The sequence below is a fragment of the Lemur catta genome, chromosome 21 (assembly GCF_020740605.2).
Source record: "Lemur catta isolate mLemCat1 chromosome 21, mLemCat1.pri, whole genome shotgun sequence".
Taxonomy (NCBI): domain Eukaryota; kingdom Metazoa; phylum Chordata; class Mammalia; order Primates; family Lemuridae; genus Lemur; species Lemur catta.
Genome location: NC_059148.1, coordinates 24983989 through 25011883, shown reverse-complemented (window position 1 = coordinate 25011883; position 27895 = coordinate 24983989). Strand labels below are relative to the sequence as shown.

Sequence of the window (27895 nt, the reverse complement as noted above, 5' to 3'; positions counted from 1 at the left end):
GCAAGAGAAAGACAATTGCAGAAAAAATCCAACCTCCTACCCCTTTTATTACACAGCAGGTAGTGAACACAAACAGTGTTCTGAGCCTAGCTTTTTGTACTAAACAATGAGTTGGAAATTAATCTACTTCAGTCTTCATACTTTCTAATGGCTACAGTGTTCCATTCTGTGAAACTACCACAGGCAGCAAGCCAGATACCTGTGTCTAGTTTCCCAAGTCAGCATTTTAGAAAAGCTGCTAAATTAGTGGCCAGTGACAATTTAAAAAAATGTTTTCAATGATAAAAAGTTTCAAACATGTGCAAAAACAGAGAATAGTATAATGAACTTCCATATTCAACTATTGCCCAGATGTTGCCACACATGTTCAACTGACCACCTCTTTTTTTTTGGTTCAACTATTTTAAAGTGTATCCCAAACATCATGTAATTCCATTTCTAAATATTTTGAATACTTCATTAAGCATCTCTAAAAATATGGACATTTTCTTATATATGTCATTATCATACTTAAATTATGACTAACCCCTTGGTTTCATCTAACACTCAATACTTTTATATTCAGATTTCAAATTGTTTTCACAAAGTTTTTTTACTGATGATATGTTTGATTCAGACACCAAAAATGATTCAAAGGTTGTCCTTTTAATCTAGAGCAGGCTACTTCTTACCCAACTTTTTATTTTATGCCACAGGAAGGGACTATTTTAGTTGTTCTATTTCCTACAGGGCAGGTATGGGCTTTTGATTATATAACTGTATGTCTAAATATATCTTTATGTTGTCTTTACAGTTGATTGATACTTTGGGTGAATACTTACTTTTAGGTGAAAATCAATTTCCCTGAGAATTTTGAAAGCACTGCACCATTTTTGCATCCAGGAATGCTACTTAAAGAGCCTGGTGCTTTTCTAATGCCTCATCATTTGTATATAATTTTTAACATTTTTCTGGAACCTTTAGAATCCTCTCTTTTATCCCTGATAATGTGAAATTTCATGATGATGTGTCATGGTGTGGGTATTCACTGTGTCAGATACCTTTTAATGCAGACACCAATGTCCTTTGGTCTGAAATATTTCTTGTATTATTTCTTGATCACGTTCTCTTTATTTTCTGTTCTCTTTTTGGAACTCCTATTAGCAAGGCTTTAGATGGATGACTCCAGTATGTCTTTTATCTTTTCTCTCCTATTTACTGTTCTTTACCTATTTGTTCTACCTTCTGGGAGATTTCTTCTTTAACTCTTTTCTTTTTTATTTATTTATTTTTTTGCGATGGGGTCTTGCTCTCCTGCCTGGGCTAGAGTGCAGTGGCATCATCACAGCTCACTGCAACCTCAAGCTCCTGGGCTCAAGCGATCCTCCTGCCTCAGCCTCCTGAGTAGCTGGGACTACAGGCACACACCACCCTGCTCAGCTAATTTTTCTATTTTTTGTAGAGACAAAGTCTCGCTATGTTGCTCAGGCTGGTCTTGAACTCCTGGTTTCCCACTATAGCCTCCCAAAGTGCTAGGATTACAGGCATGCGCCACTGCATTTGGCCAAACTCCTATTAATTTTTAAATTTTCATAATCATAGTTTTAATTTCCAGGTGCTCTCTCTCATTCTCTGATAATTCTTTTTTTGTGACATCCTGTTCTCTTTTATGAATGCAGTATCTTCTCATATCTCACAGAGTACTTAGTGCTTATGGAGTTTTACTCTATTCCTTCTGTTACCTTTTTTTAAATTTCTTTTTATCATTTTTAATTTTCATATTAAACGCTTTCTTCACTTGTCTAGTGATCCTTGGTTGTCTGCTTTTTTTTAATTTTAAAGCTTTTTATTAGGAAAAAACTTCAATGTACACAAAAGAAGAGAAAATAGAATAATGAGCGGCTTCCTGTGTGCCCATCACCTGGCTTCAATCATTATCACTATTTTGCCAACGTGTTTTACTTTCTCCACCCACACATACCTCTCCAATGTTCGGAGGTTTGTTTGTTGGGTTTTTGTTTTGTCTGCTCTTTTTCAACAGTTCAGCACTAATCAGGAATTCTGTGGACATGGTTGAAACTTGCTTACTGAAAGACATGACTTGTGGGTGATTCACCAAGGAAGTAAGTCTTTTCCTTAGATGAACCAAACATCTGTATGCAGAGGTCTTTTTTTCCAAGGTCATTCAATTTCTTCAGAAAATAAATGTCTAGTCTTATGCGTGGGCAGCCAGCATCTGAGTGCAAATGTGTGCACCAGCAGGGGGCCGACAGGCCCTTGTGTAAACTCTCAGGCTACCACCTTGTCTCACAGGGCTCTGTGCCACATCTGATGCCACCAACTCCCGAGACGCTCTAGGGTTGGGTGAGTCATCTCTCTTTCTCTTGGTATTCCCCTGAACATACACTTTTAGTCTTGGCTTTCTCTACACTAAAGAATGGGAAAAGACACTATACTCTCTATCTTCTAAAGTAGGGGCATAAGAAATACTGCCTAGAGTTCGTGAACAAGAAATTAAGGTTCAATAATCAATTACAAATATAACCAAAAGAAAAACTAAAATGAATGAAATAAATACATTAGGAGGAATAAGGAAAGAAAGAGGGAGAATTGTGCCAAATCCTCATCACAGCAAAAAAAAAAAAAAAGAAAGAAAAGAAAAAATAATCAATGAATAATATCTGAAGTTCATTAACGAAAAAACAGCAATATGAGCATTTTACTTAGAGATATGGAGGTAACCTCTGGAAGAACGTGACTGCGTAGGAGGAGCCCACTAGGGATGGGGCAAGAGACTCCTGCTTTTCATTATGAGCCTGTAGCAAAGAAAACTGTGTGTGGATTTCTCTGATACAATTTTTTCTGTTAACAAAAGCATATAAGGGGGCCAGGCGCGGTGGCTCACGCCTGTAATCCTAGCACTCTGGGAGGCTGAGGCAGGTGGATCGCTTGAGGTCAGGAGTTCGAGACCAGCCTGAGCGAGACCCCGTCTCTACTAAAAATAGAAAGAAATTATCTGGACAACTAAAAATATATATAGAAAAAATCAGCCGGGCATGGTGGCACATGCCTGTAGTCCCAGCTACTCGGGAGGCTGAGGCAGAAGGATTGCTTAAGCCCAGGAGTTTGAGGTTGCCGTGAGCTAGGATGACGCCATGGCACTCACTCTAGCCCGGGCAACAGAGTGAGACTCTGTCTCAAAAAAAAAAAAAAAAGAAAAGCATATAAGGGAAACGGGGAATTCATCAATGTTCCCATTATTCTTAGGATAAAGGTCTAAATTCTTTAAACAGCTGGTAAGTCTGTTTAAAAACAAGTTTTTATAAAAAAGCTTTTCTGACAATTACGAACACATGTTCCATCTCTAGCAGACCAATTCAAAGATGCATTCCGGCAAGGACATTTTATAAGACAGACAATGGTTAGAGAATACTGTGAAACTCAATAGAAAAAGAAAAGAATGTATGGGTAAAGGTTACTAGACTCCTGACTGACAGTCAGCTAGTGGGATGGATGAGTGGTTTCCCAGAACATGCTTTAATCCTGTTAAAATTTATTAGAAAATTGCTTTGGTGTTTTTTTTTTTTAACAGGAATGCTAATTTCTTCCCAGAAGGAGACTATAAATTACATCATGAAAAAAGGTTTTGTCCCAGACCTGGCTTGGGGCAATTTTTTTCTTTTATAAGTCTCTACAAATTATCTGGACCATCTCTGTCCAACAGAACATTCTTCAATGACAAAAATGTTCTATATTTTTGCTGCTCAATGAGGCAGCCACTAGCCAGTAACATGTGGCTACTGAGTACTTGAAATGTAGCTAATAGAACTAAGCAACTGAAGTCTTAATTTGGTTTAATTTTAATTGAAATTTAAATAGCCATGTGTGGCCAGTGGCTACTGCACCGGATGATGTGAATCTAGACCACCTTGGCTTCTGGGCTCGTCTCACCCCACGCTGTCCTCTCGGCATTCCTCTGGCCACTTTCACTTCCCTAAGTACGCTTGCTCCTGCACAGAACCTTTGTACTTGTGGTCTCCTATTCCTGGAATGTTCTTCCCTTATCTACTCCCCAACTTCTTTGTCTGGTTAACGATCCCTTTTTCTTCACTACCTAAAATTATCTTGCCTACTTATTTGCTCACTTGTTTATGGTTAATTTGTTTCTCTCTCTACCACCATCACCCTAACCCATCCAACTCTGGAGCTAGAATACAAGTTTCATTTGGGCCAGAACCCTGCCTACCCTGCCCGTGACTGTATTCCCACCACCTAGATAATCCACTGCTTGGCTCACAGTGAGCACTTGGCTAACGTCTAATGGCTGAATGTCTTCTCACGATTTTAACTGTCATCTCTCTCGAAGACTCCCAATTTCTATCTATAGACACATTCTTGCCCCTGTGACGTTCCCAACACCCCCATGAGCACTTCTGCTTAAATACCCTACTGTCTACACATTAAATAATGTTATCTCCGCTCTGTTGCCAGATTAACCTTCAGAAAGCTTGGCTCTGTTTATGTAATACAAGTCCAAACAAAGAAACCTTCGAAGATATCTAAGAGAAAAATCAATTATTAGGAAACAGTGAACACACTGTACATACTGCAAGGTTCTTGGGCCCTTTATACACCAATATAGAAAGAAAGCAAATAGAAATGTTTCTGCAAAGACACAAATGAGAAAGTTACACTTACCACAAGTTCAAAAATGTCCATGAAGACAGAATGTCCCTTTGGCGTTTTCTCATTCAGACTGGCAGGAGACCAGATCCAATAGAAATAAGTACCATCTGAAGAGAGGTGCACAGTGCTCATGGTGCTGCCAACAGGGAGGTGATTGGCTGGCATTGGCACCATCTGGCACACCTGGACATGAAAGGGAGGAAATCTTCATCACGGGACATACAAATTCTGATTAATCTTATCAGCTCGTTATTAATGCTGTTAAGTCCAAGATGAGAATTCACTAGGCTTCCTCATCAAAATAAAACCGTTGTTTACCTCTAAGAATAATATACAAAAATTATATGACAAAAATGTAAAAGTTCATACAATGGCAAGTAGAATAAATATGAACAGTCATTCAACAGATGAAAAGATTCTTGAGATTAATGGAAATTTCACTTAATAGGAAAATGTGTTTACTAAACATTTTAAATCTGTTATGCATGTGTGTCTTATCTAGCACTTATTAAAAAAAAAGTTTTTGTGAAATAGCACTTTATCAAATTTCTTTAGTAAATGAATTTAAGATGATGTTTAAAAGATTAGAACAACGTCTTATTCATCTTTATATCCCCCGCACCTAATTCAGAACTTCATTCCAAGTTATTCAATAAATATGGAAGGAAGGAAAAAAGTGACAGCAAAATGAAGACAAGAGGGAAAGCTGAGAAGAGGAGGAATGAGAAACAGAGTAAAAAACATGAAGGCCCATGACAGATCCTAACTTACCACGAGGGCTTATTGGTATTCACCGAGTCCCTCACGAAGCAAAGACAAACACCAAATTCTCTATATTAGACATGAAGGTACGTGTTTCTAATACTAAACATCCTTCTGGTTGAGCATAATGAATAAGCTTTGCATCACTTCACAATAAATGTGTAGCTACATACTAATTTTTACTGCCAGAGATAAGCACTTAAAATGAGGGAAAATGAGAACCAAAAAACTGCTGGCTAGGTTTTTGTTTTTGTTTTAATCTGGAAATAGAAGAGCTTAAAAACCCAAAATAAAAGTAATTAGAGAAGGTCAGATGCCTTTAGGGAACAGTAAGAACAAATTTCAATTACCCCATTGCTTTGGGTGGGTCACTAGTCTTCCTAAGGCTACTTTTGACTCCTCAACTCATTTCATATAAACTTTTTTCCAGACTTGTTTTGTCTAGTTCAAAAGTAGAAACTCATTAATTGTCATAACTACACTTTGAACTTGTAGTGTCAGGAAGTCCAGAAAGTTGACACCTACCAATTGGCCTATGCTGTCCCCAAATTGCTCCCAATGCATGTATCTAGTTAGTGACCTACAGCACTGCTTTCTTGGGCAATGTCAAAGTTTCTGCATCCCAGAAAAATGGATGGTAAAAAAAATAAATAAAATTAAAAAAAAAAAGTCTTTGCAACAACACAGAGGAACCTGGCATTGCTTCAAACATAAACCATGTTCTGAGATTTAACATGTTTAATTTCCAGCTTTATAACTTCTCTTTCAAATAAACATGAGACATTCTCATCTATCTGCATTCCAGACAAGGTCAAATGGACATCTATTTGTAAATTTGTTCATTTTCTTCCTCCAACAATAATTGAGCACCTACTGTGTGCTCTGGAGATGACAATGATGAACAAGTCTCAGTCCCTGTTCTGTGGGAAAGTCAGTTGAGTGACAGACAAAAATAGATGTGACATTCCACTTAATTCCTGGATGTGACTACTCTCAGGGTACTCACTCCACAGACGGTAACTCTAACCATTCAGTTCAACTTTGGTTGAAAGGCAGAAAGTTGCAGTGTAAAGAGTTCAGACTTTAGAGCTGAGAACCAAAGGTTCAAGTTCTGGTGCTGCTACTATTAGCTATGTGGTCTTGGACAAGTTACTTAACCTCACTGAGCTGCATTCCTTCATTCAACAATAAACACTTGCTGAGTACTTACAAGGTCCCTAGCCTCAGCCGCCTTACCTATAAGATAAACCTACCATAGGCTGTATCACACAGGTAGGGAGAGGTGTGTATGTAAATTGTCTAGGCCAGGGCCTGGCACAGAAACACATATTGATAAATGGCAGCTACCATTATTGTTATTGTTACCAATCTAATGTCAGGCACCGTATTATGTTCTCGGGATACAAAGACGAGTAAGACAGGGTCCAAACCTAAAGGTGTGCATGGTCAGTGAAGTCAAACAGAAGAGCAGGAAATTTCAGCACAACAGAGTGAGCGCCATGATAAAGTGCTTATGAGAGCACTATAGAAGAGCTCTTAGTCCCCAACATGCAATGATTTTATTCTAAACTCATTTCAAAGCTCCCTTTTCCACAGACAGGCTGTTTAGAACAAATCAAATGAGGAAATGATGCCTTCCCAAAATAGATCTGGTTTAAAAACAAACAAACAAAAAAAAAAACCCAGCTAGTATTTATACCATCTTTGTTTAAAATTTTTTTTAAATCATAAAAAAAAGTTTATTGTCAGCCTTAGAAACTTAGACAGTACATTCACTCAGCTCACATGGGAAAACTCTTAAGACATTATAAAGAAAAAACAGGATGCCCAAACTATAACAACTGAAAGGATGCCACTCTGACAGGAAAATATATCAATCGTATTATTACTTCTGATGATGTCAGGAACTCCCCTTACCATCTCCAAAATATAAAAGACAATGCCTTGGTTTTCTGTTTACCTGAAGGGTATTCTGGTCAATGACCTGGAAAAGGGAATGAGGTTTATTATCAAAAGATACAGGCCGGTGGAGAAGACTGCCGCTGCCAAAAGCCACCCATCCTGGTTCCAGTTCCTCATTCCGGCAGTACACAAAACCTCTGTGGAAGAAAACAGTGCATAGGCTGAATCATCACGCTATGTCAGAAACCCTACAACACACACAAACAAAATTTTCAACGTAATTTTTAAAAATGACTAAGTATGCCAAACATCCAAAGGAAGGAGAATATATAACATTAACCTTGGGACTGACAAACTATGGCAAATATTAATTTTCCACGATGAGTTAAAGAGGAGAAAAAGTTGGGGAAAAGGTCTAACTAAATATATAAGAGGCTCTCAAACTGTGGTTTCTTTTGGCAGCAAATCATAGATCTTATATCCCAAGTGAAAATCACTGCTAATCCAATGTAAAATCCAAGTTCAAAAAGACTTAAGTAGAAAAATGTCCATTTATCCACATGGAGAAGTCACTGATATCGTTATAAAAATCCTGATCACGAAAGAATTTCTGTCTAGAAACAATGATCTTAGGGCTACCAAACTCTTCACGGTCAAAACAAAGGTAAAATGTGTTAACAGAATAAGATATGGGGAGATATGGGGAAGTGGCAACAAGACTAGAATCATTTGAATCAGTTTCGACTTGTCATTCGGTTATTAGTCTACTGGGAGTCAGGATGCACCCCAGTATCTTCTTCACAGTGACTTATGTAAGCAGGAAAATGTTCCAGCCAAATCAATCAGCAAGTTCCATGCAACTGACCTGAGTGTACCATGTAATCCAGACCCCAATTTGCTTACTCCTCTTCCAACTGAGTTAGTAGTATACAGGTAAAGACCATCTGCCGTGAGACAGCGTCCCAAGTCAGCATCTGAAATTGTGTTTTCACAGGTAAATTATAGATATACTTTTTCTAATGAAACTATAAACATGCTTTTTCTATGAAAAAGCCATAAGGAGGTTGAGTAAAATAATCTCTCCCTTCTAAATTAAGTGCTTCAGTGTGACTGTAAGGGAAGATGGCTTCGACTCCAAAATCAAACATCCAAAATGCATGTAGAACCAGGGACCAAGATCAGATCACATAGCTATTAGCAGGGGAACATGGTTCACCCTGCCAAATGTTTTTTTCTTTCTTTTTGAAAAGCTTGTAGTAGTCAAGTTTAAACATTCCTAATTCTAATTTGAAATGACTAAGAGTACAGAATAATACCTTTATTAATAACTGCACAGTAAGAAAAATGTGAGCTCTTAAGAGCCTTGGGCACGCATTAGGTGACCTTGAACCTCTTTTAACTTCAGTTTCTTCATCTAGAAGACAAGGGTTAATATGATGGCTAAATGAGATAATACAGGTAATACACCTATATTGCTCTCTGGTATAAAGCCAGTGTTCCATAAATTGCAAATGAAATTATGTTAATATGCTAATGGTATACATTGAACTAAAATCTGCTTCTGTGGATTTTCCATTCAGAGATCCTAATTTTAGTTTCTGGAGGGACACAGCACAAAAGTATATCTCTTCTATTTAAAAACAGCAATATGTTTCCCCTTAGCTATGTCTTCCCCAATCTAAAATAAATAGTATCTCTCTATATGATAGTACTAACTTATATTCCAAAGAATTTGCCTTAAAATAGGCTTTATGGATAAAACTTTCAGTGTTTATTTTCATAATCATTCCATTCACTATGTTTAAGTGGAGTTTGTACACCTGAAGCATGCCATATTAGCTGAAGGAAATTCAATGTCACACCATCAAATTAGTACTAAGTATGCTAGTATCTTAAAAATTCAGTCTACTAATCTGAGACAACTGAGACCTACACCTATTGGCTCCTCAAAAAAAAGTCAGTTAAAGTGAGTGATCATTTTTAAAATATTAGCTTCACACCTTAAACTAAAAATTACATTTATTCACCCATCTTTAAGGCCCAAGGAGTTTTGAATATGGGTCTGATGAGGGGTAGATGTGAAGGGGACAAGCTAAATAAGACTGCCAGGAGTTGATACTTGTTGAAGCCGAGTGATGAATACATAGGGTTTATTATAGTATTCTCTCAACTTCGGTCAATGTTGAATGCCTGCATATTAAAAATTAAATAAATTATTCAAAATATTATTATAAGAAAAATCTCCTCTACCTAGATGCAAAACCAAAGGTATAAGAGAATGAAAGCAAAGAGATCGGCTTACTGTCATCATCCTCCGGGAGAAACTACCCCAAGGGAGATCCCAAGGAAGAGAATAAAGAAAGGGGTTTTAGTCCTGGCCTATAATGTCTGAGAACTTCTCGGGTCCTGCAGGCATTCTGCTTCTCCTGCTGACGCTGGCTGAGTCAGTGAAGGGGATCAATCATATCTAAAAGCTTTGCCTCTTCTCTCAGCACTCTCACACGACCGTCTAGAAGAAGCGGTGCACTGTGAGAAGGCACAGGCCCTGGGCTGGGAGGTGCAAGGTAGACTGTTGCTTAGATTCTGCACCGTGCCCTTAGGGTTGCCCAGGAAGTTGCCCCATGGAAGGCAGAAAATGAAGTGGTAGGCCGAAGGGGACTCAATGCCACACCTGAAAAACACCAATTTCTTAAAGATTCACTTTACTGAGTCTTTCTAAAACACTCAGCTTTCTTATGGAAACAATTTCCTAGGCTTTTTTTTCATTCCTATTTCATCAGCTATGTAATATTTAATGATATAATCACAACAACAAGTACTAATCACAGTAACAAACAGGTTTGGGAGCAAGGCTGACTCTTGGCCAACCTGCAGCTCCGCTAGTGGGAAGAGCAGTGCACAGAGGTGTCAAGGAGCGCTGACCAGCCCCGTGGGTTTGGCAGGCCGCAGCACCGGTCTGCACATTCTACTGAGCAAATGGAGAGGCCTAAATCCTCCGGCAAGTTAGTTAAGGGAGCTTCTGCCATTTTTGTTGAGATAATGTAATAAGCTGACATGTAATACTTTAAAGCTGTATAAAAACATTTGAATCCAGCCTACTTTGTTTAAAGGAGATCCTTAACGATTCATGTTCCCTCAAACCTCCTCATTTTTTGCTTTCAGGATAGCAGAGTTCATTAACACACACAATGAATTACTAAAAGAAATAGTATCAAGCAGCAAGACCTGATACTCTATTAGCAGACAAAAAAATTCAACTTAAGGCTTTCATACCCAGAAACCAACTTAAGTAATTCATGCCTCCTTGGCAAGAGTGTGTGGATGATACCTGTTCCGTGCGATAGTCAAGCCTATCCATTTTCTTACCTCACCCAGTATCGGCTTTATACTCTTACTGATAAAGCAGACAATGAGCACACTGTATAGAAATCTTGAGCTCTTAGTTAAAAGGAACACACAGTTATGTCTAAAGCACACAATGATCTAAAACCATTACATTTACATCTTAATATCAATCACAGAACAGAAAACCCTGACATTACCTTTATTTTCAGAACTGGAGCCAGTGTTGCTGTCTGGCGCAGGCAACATGTCTTCATACCCCCATGATACTATGTGCTTGCCCCCAAGCAAACAGGACGGGGACCCAGGCCCCCCCTCCAAAAGCAATAGCCTATAAGGGGGAGAAGGAAAATTGCAAGACAAATATTATACATCTGAAAAGATGTTCATAATACTTTTAAATGAAAAAAGTTACAAAGCAGTGCTTACAAAGATATTATAAAAAAATTAGATCTGTGTGCAAAATGTATGTATTTTATATGTACACTTGTGTGTAAGAACAAAATAGAGACAGAGAAGGGTGTCAATTAGGAAGCATATGTACCAAAACATTAGGTGTGGTTATCTTTGGGTAATGAGATTATGAATGATTTTCACTTTCTTCTTTATACTTTAATATATCATCTCAAAATTTATAATAAGATTTCATTGCAAGCTATTGCATTTTTTAAAGACACAAAAATTAAAAAGAATGAAAAAGTAACATGCCCTAGGAACGCTTTCAAAGAAGGAAAGATAAAATTCTTACTTACAAAGGTAAATATGATTCCATTCTTATTTAAAAATGGGTCATGGGTCACCCATCTAGCTCAGTCGGTAGAGCATGAGACTCTTAAAAATGGGTCATGAATTGATAAGAGTTGAGCAATCTCCTTATTAAAAAAGCTTTTATTCACAAATCTGCCTTGTTTGGAAGGAGGGTAAGTATCCAAAGTGACAACTTACCTATACAGTACGTCAGCTACAGGCAGGGACCCTAGATCAGTCTGTTTCTGTAATAGATGGACTGTATGGACAAAAGTTTTCAATGATCCCCTAAAAATTAAAGGAACAGAAAATCATCAAAATTGAAAGTGAAATAATTTACGTTGTTAATGTTCATTTTATTAACCACATGAGAAGGTTCTAAAATGTGTCCACTTGCTTCTGCTGATCAGAAGATGTACTATACAAACTATACTTGGTTTTTACCTGTTACCATTGGCTCATAAAAAAAATTACTATGGGAGCAGCACCATGCCAATTATGAAGATGCTCTCCTTGCATTTGGAAAGGTAAACAATTTTCCCCTAATACCAAAGTTCAACACATAAGGCTCAAGCACAAAGAACTTGCGGCTATTATGGTTGGATATTGTTCCCTTCTAGTCTAGAGGAGACATTTTGTTCAAGGTTATATTTAGAATCTAACACTATTTCCAGGCTTGATTTTTAAATCTTTGTTAAGTTTATCCATTTTGAATAACGGTTCACTAAACCTCTTCACATTAAATATGACTAAAAGGAATACATTCAAATAATTAATACTTTGTGCTGAGGGGTGTTCCTTCTGTATCCCCCTGCTGTGAAGCATATAGTTGTAATATTTGCAGAGCTCACCACTACCTGAATTCCTTTGAGTTCCCAAGCCTTGAGACTTGAGGCTCGCGGCTCTGGGAAGTTTGTAATACAGTCAGCAGGATCTAAAAGAAGGTGCTTTTAAGATGCACAAGACTTACCTGGCCACATCCCAAGTGTAAATCACCACAAGAACACTTCCTGAACTAAATGATTGCCTGTATCAGATGGGCTGACTTCTCTTCGCCAAGGCTTTAATTGCTAGGTATCATATACCTAAACCCCAAAAGAAATGGAATACCTAAAGCAGGACCAAGGAGGCCTAGAGTCCTCCTCTTAATTGCCCCTTTCACTATCTTTAGTGTTCGAAGAATAAAAACCAAAGAACAGTAGAAGGCAGGGAGGCAGCAGATGGAGTATAAAAACACGAGTTGGAATCAGGACACACAGGTTCTGAAACCTGGCTCTGTCACTCACCAGCTGTACAGTCTCAGTCTCGTCACCTAACTCCTATGGAGTTTTGATTCTTCATCTGTCCAACAGGGATACTTCCCTGGGGAACAGTGAGGTTAAAACAAAGGGGTGAAAACTTTAATATCTGGAAAGTTTAGAATCATTAACCAACTATAAGGAATTACTACCTGCCAGACGCAATCAGATTTGAAGAATAAAACGTAAACTCCATCCATGGCTCACAAGCCCCTACGTGATCTGGGCCCTGCCAACCCAATCTCCTGCCACTTTCCTGCTACCATCTCATTCCAGCTACCTCGCCCACTTTGCTGTCCCTCAGATACCCCAAGCACAGAACGAACATCAGAGTTTTGCCACTGGGTCTTTCTCATCATCCAGTCCTCAGTTCAAGTGTCACCTCTTCAGTAAGGCCTCACCTGGCATCTCTAGCTAATGCTGCCCCCACTTGCATGTCATTCTCTATTGCAACATCATGGTTTCTTTTCCTATAGTGAATACTCCTCTCTGAAATGATCTTTTATGTATTTATCATTCATTGTCTGCCTCCCTCACTCTCATGTAAATTCTGCAATTTTAGGGACTGTCTGCCTGTTCACCGCTGTATCCCTAACCACCAAGAAGAATGCCTTCCATGTGGTAAGTGAGTAATTTCGCAGAATGAAGCTCCTGAGCCTATTCAACTGTAAGCTCAATAAGGTAAGAGACCTTCAGTAACTATTAATATGTCCCTAAGACCTAGCAAGGTTCCTGTACATCAGAGATGTTCAATAATTATTAGTTAGTTAAATGAGTAAACATCTTCATAATAGTTTTTTGGAAGAGTTGTTTTGTCTTTGAGAGCATCAACCTTACAAGTTCAATAATATGCCCCTAATAACTTCATTAAGATGATCTAGCACTGAAAAGTATGTGATTTCTAAGGTAAATAAAGTCAGAACAAGGTGATAATATTAGCAATAAAATGTAGGAACCATGTTTAAAAAAAAACAAGAAAAAGAATAAATAAAAACATTCACTTCAAGATTCTGCTGAATTGAATTTGGAATCTCAAATACATGAAGCAATTTCAATAACTATCTGTAGTATAGATTGAATTTGGGTACAAAATAAAAACATGAATTTTATGAACCAAACTGTTTGAAACTAAAGAGTTGATGATTATTCCTAACATCCTAAATCTGTCTAAAGATAGTATGATCTAAAAGAAAATTTTCTCAAAATGAAATTTTCACACTGATAACAGATCTAGGACTTGAAATTCTTCTGCATATGCAGAAAATAAGTTGATCCAATATAAAGCCTTTACAGGGAAATTTATTTCAGTACCACCCAATAATGTCTCCAGAATTAAGCACATATCAGGATCCATAAACTATAGTTTTTGAGGATCTAAAACTAAGCTATGACAGTTTGCTCAAGGCAAAGAAACTGACAATGAATAACGGTGCCATTTTGCCTTTAAAAAACACTTGAGGCCGGGCGCGGTGGCTCACGCCTGTAATCCTAGCACCCTGGGAGGCCGAGGCGGGCGGATCCTTTGAGCTCAGGAGTTCGAGACCAGCCTGAGCAAGAGCGAGACCCCGTCTCTACTAAAAATAGAAAGAAATATATGGACAGCTAAAAATATATATATATATAAAATTAGCCGGGCATGGTGGCGCATGCCTGTAGTCCCAGCTACCCAGGAGGCTGAGGCAGTAGGATTGCTTGAGCCCAGGAGTTTGAGGTTGCTGTGAGCTAGGCTGACGCCATGGCACTCATTCTAGCCTGGGCAACAGAGTGAGACTCTGTCTCAAAAAAAAAAAAAAAAAAAAAAAAAAAAACACTTGAGAGTCAATCATTTGAAGGTAAACCTTGAAACGATAAAGAGAAAACAGGGGAAGAAGCCTTATAACTAAGAACATAATCCTCCAGGAAGAATTTCCTCACATATGTGTGGCTAGAGAAAGGACAATCCCAACCAAAGAAATAATTCTAAGGGAGAGGGACAGATTAGCAACACTAATTTGTCAGACCACGGTCCTAACTGGTCTCTAGACAATCAGCTCAGAGGAAAACACGAGTAGTGAACCTTCTTTCTCACATAGGTGCCAGTGATCATACAGGTTACTGGGTGGGAGAACATATAAATCCTTTCCTGGAAAAGCAACTCCAAGCACATTTCCTGCTGCCAGTAGATCAATGACATCAACTTACACATAAAGGACAGCACACTATTAAATCTAGATATATACCGAGAGATCTTTCAAGTAAGTTGATGAAGGCAAGCATCGGGTCCAGAAATATAATCTGTGACTCAGTCTTGTGATTGAGTCCAGCTGAGTAATAACCCACTAGCTTGCTGATGCACTCCTTATAGACAGGTATGAAAAAAATTAAAAGCTCTACAAATTTTTGACCATCCTCCCAGAAGAAATATAGACATATCATCCTCTAACTATTAATACCTGATGTAAAACATTATCCATCTAAGGGTGGAATAGATGGCAAGGCTGAGTCTCCCTTTTCAGTTGTTATCAAGGTATAGCACAAAGCGGAAACTTAAACTTGGGTTCTGGCTCAGGAACCTGGTGCCCAGTTTTGGTGGAAGCATCTTATGCACTGTCAAGGCTGTGAAATTCAATACTGAAAACAAAGAAGGACTTCTGGATGGTAAGACTTTCATCAAATATACTTGACTTCTTATTCACTCACCCAACCTAGGTAGTAGTAGTCACAAGGTCATCAAGTGGTGCATACTATTTCTCTTACCTGGCACATGCCAAAGCCACTAGGGCGGCAGCAGCGTTTTCTTTTTGCTTATGTGGGATGTGTCGGCCTATGTCAGAAGTCTCCTCTAGCCAAGAGCACAGCAAAGTTTCAATTCCATTGAGACAGTCAGCAGGCTCCTTGGTCAGGCTCAAAGGCTGGCAGTCGCGAAGGCAGTTCAATAGCACCTCAGCAGTTATGTTACAGAGAGAGGGGTCTGTTCGACTCTGGGACTGAATGAGGGGGAAGACCAGCAGGAGTCCCATCCGTGAAGTGAAGGGCGCTTGCTCGGGTTGCTGCAACAAGCCCTGGCGTTTGAGCAGGGCCAAAGTTTCCTCGTCCCCCGAACTTTCCCTTTCATGCTGTTCTTCCAAGGCCAGCTGGCGCTGGGCATTCCACAGTCCTCGCAAGGCATTCAGGCGGTATTCGAGCAGGCGGGCATAGGCGTTGCTCTGATTCCCACAAACAGAGCGCAAACGTTCTGCTAACTCCGACGGGTTCTTGGTCTCGAATGTTAAAATCTAAGGAAAAAGACAAGAGAGAAGTGGGTATTGCTTTCCCTAAAGTCATCTATGGAGGCAAATATATTTAATGATATCCCAAAATAGTCCACACCAAAAATTATTTTAATTACAACCAAATAGAAACCATGTACTGTAAAGCCATTCTTTGCTGACAGAGATTTTTTGCCTTTGGCTTTTCTGCTAATGTTCCTATTACAATTGGGATTAGTAGACAGGCATCATGGCACAGACCTGTAGTCCCAGCTACTTGGGAGGCTGAGGCAGGAGGATTGCTCGAGCCCAGGAGTTTGAGGCTACAGTGAGCTATGATGATGCCACTGCACTCTACTCAGGGCGACAGAGTGAGACTCTCTCGGAAAAAAAAAAAAAAGGAAATTGAACTCCCTGCTCGCTCTCCCACTTCATAAAAAAAATAATAATAAATAAATTTTAAAAATTAGGATTAGACCTAATTGAAAGAACCCAAATCATAAAAGAATATAGTTAAGTATGAAATTCAGAAATTAATTCAAGTAATTTATTTTAAAAAACTGAAGTATAAATCTTTATTAAATGATCTTGAGTTATAAATGTTAAGTCTCTAACTCCTATTACCAGGTGGATTATCAGTGAAAATGGAACAAAGTTTTATTTTTGTTCTTCAAAACTTAATGTAGGCCAGGTGTGGTGGCTCACGCTTATAATCCCAGCATTTTGGGAGGCAGGGGCGGGAGGATCACTTAAGCCCAGAATTTCAAAGCTGTTGTGCTATAATTGTGCCCATGATTAGCCATTACTCCAGCCTAGGCAACAAAGCAAGATCCCATCCCCTCCCCCCAAAAAAAAAGGAAAGGCAAAAACTTAAAAACTCATCCAAGACCTGGATTCACTTTTCTGACAGGGAGGCATAGTGGGATAAAATGATGGAAAAAGTAGAAAAACATTGTGATCAGCTTGAACTAGAAAGCTTACAGTGCCTGAATGAAACACTCACATCATCACAAAAGAAGTAGGAATGACTGCTCTGGAAAACAGAAGAAATAAATGATCAAATTAGAAAAGAGAAATAGGAAGCTGAGGCTCACATGCAACAAGCACCTAAGAATGCAGAGAAATCGACTGGTGGAGGTGGAAATGGCAGTAAAAATTGGTCAGAAGATGATCTGCAATTACTAGTGACAGCTGGGAATCTCTTCCCTGCCAAAATGCATTCAAGATGAGAAGTTACTGCTAACTACATGAACATATATTCTGCTTCTGGAGTCAAGACAACCACCAAAGATGTTACTGGCAAAGCAAAGAGTATCCAAAAACTTGACCCTCGTCAAAAAGATAACATAAACAAAAAGGTTTTTGATAAATTTTTAAAAGAATATGGAGTGGTGCCTCAAGCTGACAATGAAAAACCTTCAGAATGATTTGAAGGTCCAGGTACACACTTCACCCCTTGGACAACAGAAGAACAGCAGCTTTTCAAACAAGCTTTGAAAACATTCCCAATAAATACACCTGAAAGATGGGAGAAAATAGCAGAAGCAGGGCCTGGCAGCACAAAGAAATACCGCATGAAACAATACCAGGAACTCATTGAGATGGTAAAAGCAAAGAAAGCTGCACAACAGCACGTGCTGAATGCAGGCAGAGTCAAGAGATGACTTAATAATTATCATAAAACTGAAAATGCTGTAAAAACGAACAAAACAAATTCCAATTCAAAAAATTAACTGTAAGCATCTCACTTAACTGATATGAAAAATGTTCATAGTTCAAAAAAAAAAAGATAACCAATTCAAAATTCAGTGCCAGCCTATCAGATCAGAAGTAACACACAAATGCCATAAAATTTCAACCAACTTAACAAAAAAAGAAACAAACTATTGATAAACATGATTACTTCAATGTATCTAATGGCATTTTGTGGAGTGAAAGAAGCCAACCGATTTCAAAAGGTAATGTCCTATATGATTTCATTTCTATGGCATTCTGGAAAAAAGAAAACTCTGGTGATAGAGAACAGCTCATTGATTGCCAAGGTATACGGGTAAGGGTAGGTCATGACTGCATATGAATGGTTCCTTTAGGGGATGAAGGAACTGTTCTGTGTTCCAACTGTGGTGATGGTTACAGGAATTCATACATGTGTTTAAATTCATAGAACTGTACACTCGCCAAAAATGGTCAATTTCACTGTATGAAAGTTTTAAAAATTAGGCCGGGCGTGGTGGCTCACGCCTATAATCCTAGCACTCTGGGAGGCCGAGGCGGGTGGATCGCTCGAGGTCAGGAGTTCGAGACCAGCCTGAGCAAGAGCGAAACCCCCGTCTCTACTAAAACTAGAAAGAAGTTATATGGACATCTAAAAATGTATATAGAAAAAAAAAATTAGCTGGGCATGGTGGCACATGCCTGTAGTCCCAACTACTTGGGAGGCTGAGGCAGAAGGATTGCTTGAGCCCAGGAGTTTGAGGTTGCTGTGAGCTAGGCTGACGCCACGGCACTCTGACCAGGGTGACAGAGTGAGACTCTGTCTCAAAAAAAAAAATTAAATAAAAGGGGAAAAGTTCTAACCAAGGTATAGTTGTATTTAACTAGGTATCATTGGGTAAAGCTGTATTGAAAATCAAATTATTAAAAATAAGAGCTAGGGACATTTTTACTTAGTTTTTAATACAACAACAGGATAAAACAAATAGTGATTGATTAAATGTCCTTCAACATCAAGTCCTACAAAGCTTTATTTCCCTACACTTTTATTTAGATTCACCAAACACAAATTATCCTTCTGATTATTTTTTAGATGGCAGCAGATAAATATACTCAAGTTCCTTAAAAAATGATCATATTTCAAGGGCAACCACCTGCCTTGAAGCTGTAATCATACCCAAGAAAGTCAAACTGTGTATTTTCTTTTTTTAGCGTCTCTCCCCCACCAAAATCAATAACCAGCCTCCACCATTACATTCAATAAACAAAGATTACTGAAATAATTTTCAATGGTGTAAAAAAAATCACAAAATTTTAAATTTGATCATCTTCCCAGTTACGAACATGTTTATAAGAAATTTTGAAGCATTCTTTAAAAAGGTTTCCAATATTGATTTTGTTATTTCTTCCACCTAATACAATTCTTTCATATAAAACCCATACGTGTGCCACATACATTTTTACTTATGGTACATCAATCATCTACTTATGCCAAATGAAGCAATTACTAAAAAATTCAGCATAGGCTTTTATTGAACTCAAGAATTGAAGAACAACTCAGTAACATAAAACCAAACTATGTATTTTTATTATCAATCTTAAACACAAGTACTTCTGAAATATGGTATTTCACACTACATAAAATGATATGTATGATAGAATCTGTAGCTAACTGCAAATATTAAGATTTAACTTAACATAGCTTTAAAAAATATATATTCTGCATTCTTCTGGTCATTCTATTTTTACAAGTACTTCAGTTATATTTAGCATCCCACTTAAAAGACAAATATTCTGAGAGGATTTTAGCTATAATACAATTAACCAAATATTATATAATATACACACTTAAATGACTGCTGTGTTTATTGATTTAGCAATATCTAAAGCACACCATGCTTCCAGAAATCCATTAGACTACTCAGCATTATCCATTTCAATGGCCCCTTCTGAAAACCCAGAACTGTCTGCTATGCTGCTGTTTTTTAGAATTCTGAAATTTGAAGGTCATGGCCTGAAACCATTTTATAAAGACGTATCTTTGGGTTTTAGTAAGTCAGCTGTGGAGGATCTATTCTAGTACTTATGAATATTAAATGATTTGTCTCAGATCCTCATATAAAACCACTGCTCTTGACCAAAATGTCATTAGAAATTTAATATTTTTCTCTTTAAAAAGGGGAAAGCTATTTAAGGAAAAGGGAAGATCCCTGTCATCCTTAATCAGTACTAACTGTACTTTGGTGATAATGCTGAAGTCGCCCCAGTTAAGGGAGTGACTTTCAAAGTAACGCATAGCCTTAATGTAATTTTTTTTATCATATATAACATATGTGTTTTTAAGCTAAGATGACATGAATCATTCTGGAAAGTCTAACAGAAGGCAGGCAAAATATTCTTTGCTGGCCAAATCTGGCTTTGAACGAGACTCCAATAGTCCATACAAGAACACAGGATCAGATCATTTTGGCCAATTTATTTCCATTTTCTAACTAGAAAAATACTGGAGAACATATACCAGCCAGCCATGATGTGAAATGTGAAATGCCAACCTGCATTTCAAGTATATGTGGGAGTGAGGATGAGCATATAGAGGCTTTTTAAGTGGTAGAGAATATCATATATACATATAAGGACATTAACTAGACTAATCATTAGCAGAAAAGTCAGGACCCAAGGATTTAGGCATGAACTACTATAATCCCTTAAGTATTATATAAATATCAATTTCCATCTACTTTGTTGTTCAGAATAGCAGAGTGATAATTCTCTAAAAGGGTCAGGTAAGAAGCTAAAATCACCTTTTCTTATATTTGAGTATACTTCTGAAAGAAATAGAAATTCTAAGAATTTGTCCTCAAGCAATATTCTAGAAATAAGAAATACACTGAGGCCGGGCATGGTGGCTCACACCTGTAATCTTAGCACTCTGGGAGGCTGAGGCAGGATGACTGCTTGAGATCAGGAGTTTGAGACCAGCCTGAGCAAGAGTGAGACCCTGTCTCTACAAAAAATAGAAAAGTTAGCCAGCCGGGCATGGTGGCATGTGCCTGTAATCCAAGCTACTCGGGAGGCTGAGACAGAAGGATCACTTGAGCCCAGGAGTTTGAGGCTTCAGTGAGCTGTGATGATGCCACTGTACTCTAGTCAGGGTGACAGAGCAAGACTATCTCAAAAAAAAGAAAAAAAGAAAAGAAAAGAAAAGAAAAACACTGAGATGTTCATTGCAGTCTTATTTATTACAGTAGAAAAAGTAGAAACAATCTCAAAATCCAAAAGGGAAATGTTAAATTAAATTATAACATATAAAAAGAGTATTATATAATAAAAAATAATTAAAAGCAGTACAAAAATTGCATATGCCTTCTAATTAGGGATCTGTAAAACACACTTGTTCAATTTTGAAATTTCATTAGTGTCTGTGATAATAGAAACATGAGTGTTATTTTCTTCTCTGTTAAAAAAAGAAATGGGCAGATGACAAATTACATCGTTTATATACAAGAAAAGCAGTCATAACTAGACCTCATATTTTTCACAAGCAAATGATTGGTATCTTTAAATAATTGGTAGTCAAACAAATGGTGACACAATTGATATATTTAAAATTTAGGGGACATATCTGACAATGAACAATTGCAAGTACCTTAGGAAATGGTTTCCTTAAATCAGTTCACTGGTCCCATCTGTTGTACTTTGGCAGTGGTTTATCACAAATAATATAGAGCTGATTATGTTCTTGGTTAGGAGGGAAGACAGGGGTGAGGAATGGGAAAGACCCTGCAGATATTGGGACTATCAATGAACAATAAAACCTTTCAATTTCAAAAAGGAAATGGTGTTTAAATCTCAGGGTCACTCAAGCTCCAAATAGATGAATTATATTACTACACTCCCTAGTATGGGACATTAACAAATTCAATTCATTACATGAACCTGTCAGCCTAAAAGGAATCTATACTTGGATTATTTCAAAGCAGATCAACTGGCCAGACTAGCAACCTCAATACAAAACTCTTAAGGCAGAATACTGAAATCCTCAAATGTCAGAAAAGATTCTTAAATACTTCTACAGATTTTTCTACCATTTTTCACATCTTGAAGATGGCAATCATGGCCAAATAGAATTACATATTGCAATCAAAGAAAATTAGAAAGATCTCATGTGAACCAGTAAATGAATTGTGATGGAAGGATGGAATTCTATCTCTAATAATAGTGAAGCCCTAATCAAGAGTGGATCACTTATCGGCCAGGCATGGTGGCTCATGCCTGTAATCTCAGCACTTTTGAGAGGCCGAGGCAGGAAGATCTCTTGAGCTCAGGAGTTTGAGATCAGCCTTAGCAAGAATGAGATCCCATCTCTGCTAAAAATAGAAAAATTAGCTGGGCCTGGTGGCGTGACTATACCTACTCGGGAGGCTGAGGCAGGAGGATCACTTGAGCCCAGGAGTTTGAGGTTGCTGTGAGCTCTGATGACGTCACTGAACTCTAGCCAGGATGACAGAGCGAGACTCTGTCTCAAAAAAAAAAAAAAAAAGAAAAAAGAAAAATCACTGGTGACAATTTTTAATACAAAACTTTAGCAAATTAAAGCAGGAAATTATACAGCTCCAGTATGTGTAACACCACACTTTACTATAATGTTTGTTTACAGTCTGTCTCCTCTTTCAGCTGTGAGCTCCAAAAAGGGGAGACCATGTCTTAATAATGTTTGTATCACCAGAGCCGAGCACAGTGTCTGGCACATGAATGACAAATTAATGAATGAGAAAATACATAAATTCCAAGAATAATCCTTTTAGGACTTACACCTGGTTTCCACTGTACATCTAAGCAACGCTCTACCACATGGACTAATTCTAATTCTGCCTTCTGGAACAACAGAAAATAATTCTTTCTCTTCCACATAAGAGTCTTTTAATTAGATGAAAAAAATACACGTGGTGGGGGAGGGGACATCAGAATCTGAGTTAGGGCAGCTGTTCTCAACCTCGGCCAAACACGAGAATTGCTTTGAGCACTTTCAAACAAGACTAATGAGTCAGTTCCACCCCAGTCTGGTTAACTCAGAGTATCTGGGGACGGGGCCTAGGCATCCTTTTTTTTTTTTTTTTTTTTTTCAAATTCCACAGGTGAATGCAATTGTGCAGCCACGGTTTCAAACCACCAAGTTGGGGGAACTAGTGCCAGCCCCTGCAAATAATTTTCTCCATTCTCAGGCATTTTACCTAAACTCTCTCAGTCTGTTGTTTCTATACCTATAAAATGAGGGTAACACCTGCCTCCATTTTACACAGTTGTTACAATCAAAGGAGACAATGCACAGGCAGTGCTCTGAAAAAGGTGAAACTGCTAAACAATTGTTAGGATATTAAAGATACTACCTTCCATGTTTTAGACCAGACCACCACTAAGAAAGGGAATTTTTCCTGATCACCCTTCAAGAAGACCTGACTAGATAAAAGCTGGGAGAGTTGAAGGTGGGGTACACAAGGTTTGAATTAGACACAAGCTTCACTTGAGCCAACAGTTTTAAAAAGCTAATGCAGGCGAGGTGCAATGGCTCACAACTGTAATGCAAGCACTCTGAGAGGCTGAGTGGGGGGAGGAGCACTAGAGGCCAGGAGTTCCAGAACAGCCTGAGCAAGAGCGAGACTCCCCCCACCAATCTCTACAAAAAATGGAAAAATTAGTCCATCATGGTGGCGTGCACCTGTAGGTTACTCAGGAGGCTGAGGCAGGAGGATTGCTTGAGCTCAGGAGTTTGAAGCTATAGTGAGCTGTGATGAGGCCACTGCACTCCAGACTGGGCAACAGAGTGAGACCGTGTCTCACAAAAAAAAAAAAAAAAAAAAACAACACCAAAAAATCTAATGCAATCTTAAAACACATCAGTAGAATTCCAGTGTAAGGGGCAACGGAGGGTAATAATCCCATTTATATTCTGCAACGGTCAAACTATAACTGAAATATCCTGTTCAGTTCCGAGTACCTCATTTTAAGAAGTCATTAACAGACTAGAGCTTGTCCAGAAGAGGGTGACTTGACTAATCTGGAAATCATGTTACATGAGAAATGGTTAAGGAACTGGGGATGCATGGCCTACTAAAGAGATGAGTTGGAAGGGGGTGCTGCCTTCAAAGGCCAAAAGGCTGTCCTGTGGAAGAGGAAGACCTATTCTCTACCACTCCAGATGCAGAAATAAGAAGTTACTGGCATGCACAGCACAAGAAAGAACTTTGATAATATTTAATTCAAACAGTGTGTATCAGTCTCCCTGGATGTGCACACTTTATGTTAATATAAAGATTCCTGGGATCCACCTCTAAAGATTGTTTCAAGAGGTCTAAGATATTGCCCTGGAACTTGCATTTAAAGCAAGCTCCCTGGGTGATTCTAGGTAGGGCGTCCTTTTCTTAAAAATATATAATCTTTATTAAAGGTTTATTTTAATATAATTCACATATCACAAATTCACCCACTTAAAGTGCACAATTCAATGGCCTTTAGCATATTAACATTTTAGAACATTTTCATCACCCCTCAAAGAAACCTCGAACCCATTAGCAGTCACTCTCCATTCCCCCCAAACCTCCCAGCTCTAAGCAATGACTAATCTGTCAATCTCTACAGATTTGCCTATTCTTCACATTTCATGTAAACGGACTCATACTCTATATGGTCTTTTGTAACTGGCCTCTTTCACTTAGCATAAGGTTTTCAAGGTTCATCCATATTTTAGCATGTATCAGTACTTCATTCCTTTTTCTTGCTCAGTAAGACTACATTTTATTTATCCATTCATCAGTCGATGGACACTTGAGTTATTTCCATTTTCTGGCTACTATGAATAGTGCTGCTGTGAACATTCATGTACAGGCTGTGTAGACATATGTTTCCATCCCTCTTGTGTAAATACCTAGGAATGGAACTGATGAGTCATATGTTAACTCTATGTTTACCATGTAGGGGAAATGCTAAACTGTTTTCCAAGGTGGCTGTACCATTTTATATTCCCACCAGCAATGGATGAGGATTCCAATTTCTCCACATAATTGGTACCACTTGTTATTATCTGTCTGTTTTATTATAGCCATCCTAGTGTGTGAAGTCATATCTTTGTGTAGTTTTGACTTGCATTTCCCTGGTGGGTAATGATGTTGAGCATCTTTTAATGAGCTTATTGGCCATTTGTATATCTTGTTTAGAAAAAGAATAATTCATTTTGAGAAACAATGATACTGCCAGATCAATAAGGACAATAACTGCAATGGACAGAAACACATCAAATATGTTTAAATCCATGAGCTTGTAATATTATAAAAAAGGAAAATCATCATTGGAGGATGTTAACAAACCAACTCATTACTTTGAAGATTGGTTAATATAAGGAGACATTTAAACATTTATCCTGCTTTTCTTATATGAACTCTATACCTACGTAAGCAAACAGTTGATGAGAAAAAACTTCTCTTTATATAAGTATTCCAGCTAGTAAGCAAAGGGAATGACAGAATATCACTATTTTACGATTGCTAACAATTTAATAGATCTAGGCATTGAGCTTTAGCAGCTGCAAACATCACAAAAAGAGACAAGCAGACGTTATGTGCTTACTGGTGAAGATACACACCTCCATCCATGAAACAGTCTTACCAAAAATAAATAAATAAAATAAAACCCGAATCTGATCAAATCATGGCCTATAGATTCAAATATGAATTTACAGGAAATAGAGAAGACAGAAAAAAACATGTTAAGCTATACCATGGGAATGCAATAAGCAAAATCTAGACTGCAGAAAACTCAACAGGACAAAGAACCAAGTTTCTTCAACAACTAAGCTTCCAGGCAGAAAGTGTAGGGTGGAGCGGAGAGACTTACAGTTTAAAACACAGCAACCACTCTCAATGGATGGCCTTTTATTAATATTATAGTTCTTGCAATGTAAATGACACACAAGGATTTCTTCTTCCAGTGATGGGAAGCTATTTAAATTAGCAGGCCTAGCTAAATCACCTCAATTCACCACTTAATTTTGCTGATAGAAACTTTCTTGCAATTCTCAAAACTATTTATAAACAATGAATATTAATTCAGTTTCCTCAGAAGTAAATATATCTGCTTAAATGACTTACCCCAAGGCATACACGAATGAGAGAACAAAAATTAATCAAATGAGAAAATGCACTTAAAAATTATTTTTTAAAGTGCCAGACGCAATTCACCTCTAAGGTACAATTATTGTTAGTATGAGCAATATTTTTGTCATCAAATAATACACTTCATGAGACAAGGATGTAATTAATACATTTTCTGGGACTGATGACTAACATCTGTTCTTTCAAAATACATACACAAATATGCTATCTAATTGAGCAAATAGGTTACAGTTATCGGAACAAAAAAAGAGAGAGAAACTCTCACCAATCTATGTTTAGCCAAAAAGATTTTGTATGCTGGCATAGAGTAAAAATACAAATAAACTAAACAGAAACTAAGAGTATGCCAATTCATGTAATGAGTACCAACAAATCACTGGATTGTTTTCTAGAGAAAAGGAAGAGTGTGTGCAGAAAATATTAAATTTTGTGGTTGGGAGATGAGGGAAGAGAAATAATAGTTACAGCACATTATCTACAATATATTTATAAATTTAACCAAATCCCTCAACTTCATTATTATGATTATTATAGTATTCAATACTACAGTATTAACACTTTTACTTTCTTATTAATGTACTCAATTTTTTTCTTGTTTTTGCATTCTGAACTAAATTTTTAAAATTTGCACTAGTTTTACAGAATTACATAGTAAAATCTCCTACTGATAAAATGAAAAAGTATAAAATGTTGACAAGAACATGAAACAATTCTTAGATCCTCCTGGTGGAAATATAAATTGGTACAAAAACCTTAGAAAACAATATAGCATTATCCAGTTAAGTTGAAAATTCATTATATTAGTTGCCTGTGCCTGCTGTAACAAATCACCACAAATTTTGTAACTTAAAACAGCAGATATTTATTCTCTCACAGTTCTGGAAGTCTCAAGTCCAAAATCAATATCACTGAGCTGAAATCAAGGTGTGGGCAGGGCTGCACTCCCTGCAGGGGCTCTAGGAGAGAATTAGTTTCATGCCTCCAAGCTTCTGGTGGCTGCCAGCATTCCTTGGCTTGTGGCCTCATCACTTCAATCTCTTAGCGTAATCTCCCTCTGCCTCTCTCTTATAAGGACACTTATGTTTGCATTTAGGGCCCACCACATCTGCAAAGACCCTTTTTCCATATAAGATAAAATGTACAGGTTCCAGGGATTAGGACTTGGTATCTTTGGAGGTCATTATTCAGCCTACTACATGCATGTTAGCCGACAATCCAGCAATCCACTCCTAGGTAATTCCCTATAGAAACTCTTGAGCATGAACACCAGATGACAAGTACAAGAATATTCATAGCAACACTGTTTATAATGTCAAAAACTGGAAACAACCCAGATATCTAACAACAGGAGAATGGATACACTGTAACACAGTTATATAATCTAAAATTATGCAGCAGTGAAAAGAAATGAAGTGTAGCTACACACATCAACCTGGAACAATCATGTAACATATGCAGAGTTCAAAAAAAAAACCAAGTCACAAAAAATACATATGACATACTACATTTATATAATAAAGTCTTAAAGCACACAAAAGCTAAGCCCTATATTGTTTAATATCATAAAGAACAAAGAAAAGCAAAAGAAAAATAAACAGAAAATTCACAATAGCGTTTTCCTAGGTGGGAGAGACAGGAGAGTTGGATTGTACAGCACACGGGGACTTTAAAGGTACTGGTAAGGATCTATTTCTTAACCAAATGGAAACATCACAGCAAAAAAAATTACATATGTGTGTGTATTATATTAATATATATTCAAAAGGGCTACCCAAAAGATAGATACACACACACACTTTTTGAATATAGATGGTCCCCGACTTTCCACATGGTTACATCCAGATAAACCCACTGTAAGTTGAGAAAACACTTTCTCACATATAAGGGAATCAAATTTTAAGAAAAGAAAACACATTTTTGATTTATGACATTTTCAATTTATGATGGATTTACTGTGACATAATCCCAACATAGAGGAGCATCTGTATATATTTAACATTAATAATTAAAAAGGCTGTAATTCCTATTGGTTACTATTCCAGCACTGAAAAGCCAAACCAAGATCACTATACCC

The 27895-nt window shown here is 37.7% G+C and overlaps 1 protein-coding gene and 1 pseudogene across 1 annotated transcript in view; one reads left to right on the top strand and one right to left on the bottom strand.

The window, feature by feature from the left end:
- HECTD4 (HECT domain E3 ubiquitin protein ligase 4) overlaps positions 1-27895 on the bottom strand; it is a 159619-nt gene that overhangs the window by 103441 nt on the left and 28283 nt on the right. The window contains 6 exon segments of the mRNA XM_045534796.1: positions 4678-4848; positions 7388-7526; positions 8195-8303; positions 10872-11002; positions 11617-11706; positions 15453-15970. Of these exon segments, the coding sequence (XP_045390752.1) occupies positions 4678-4848; positions 7388-7526; positions 8195-8303; positions 10872-11002; positions 11617-11706; positions 15453-15970 (1158 nt within the window).
- Positions 16801-17607, top strand: LOC123626032 (annotated as a pseudogene).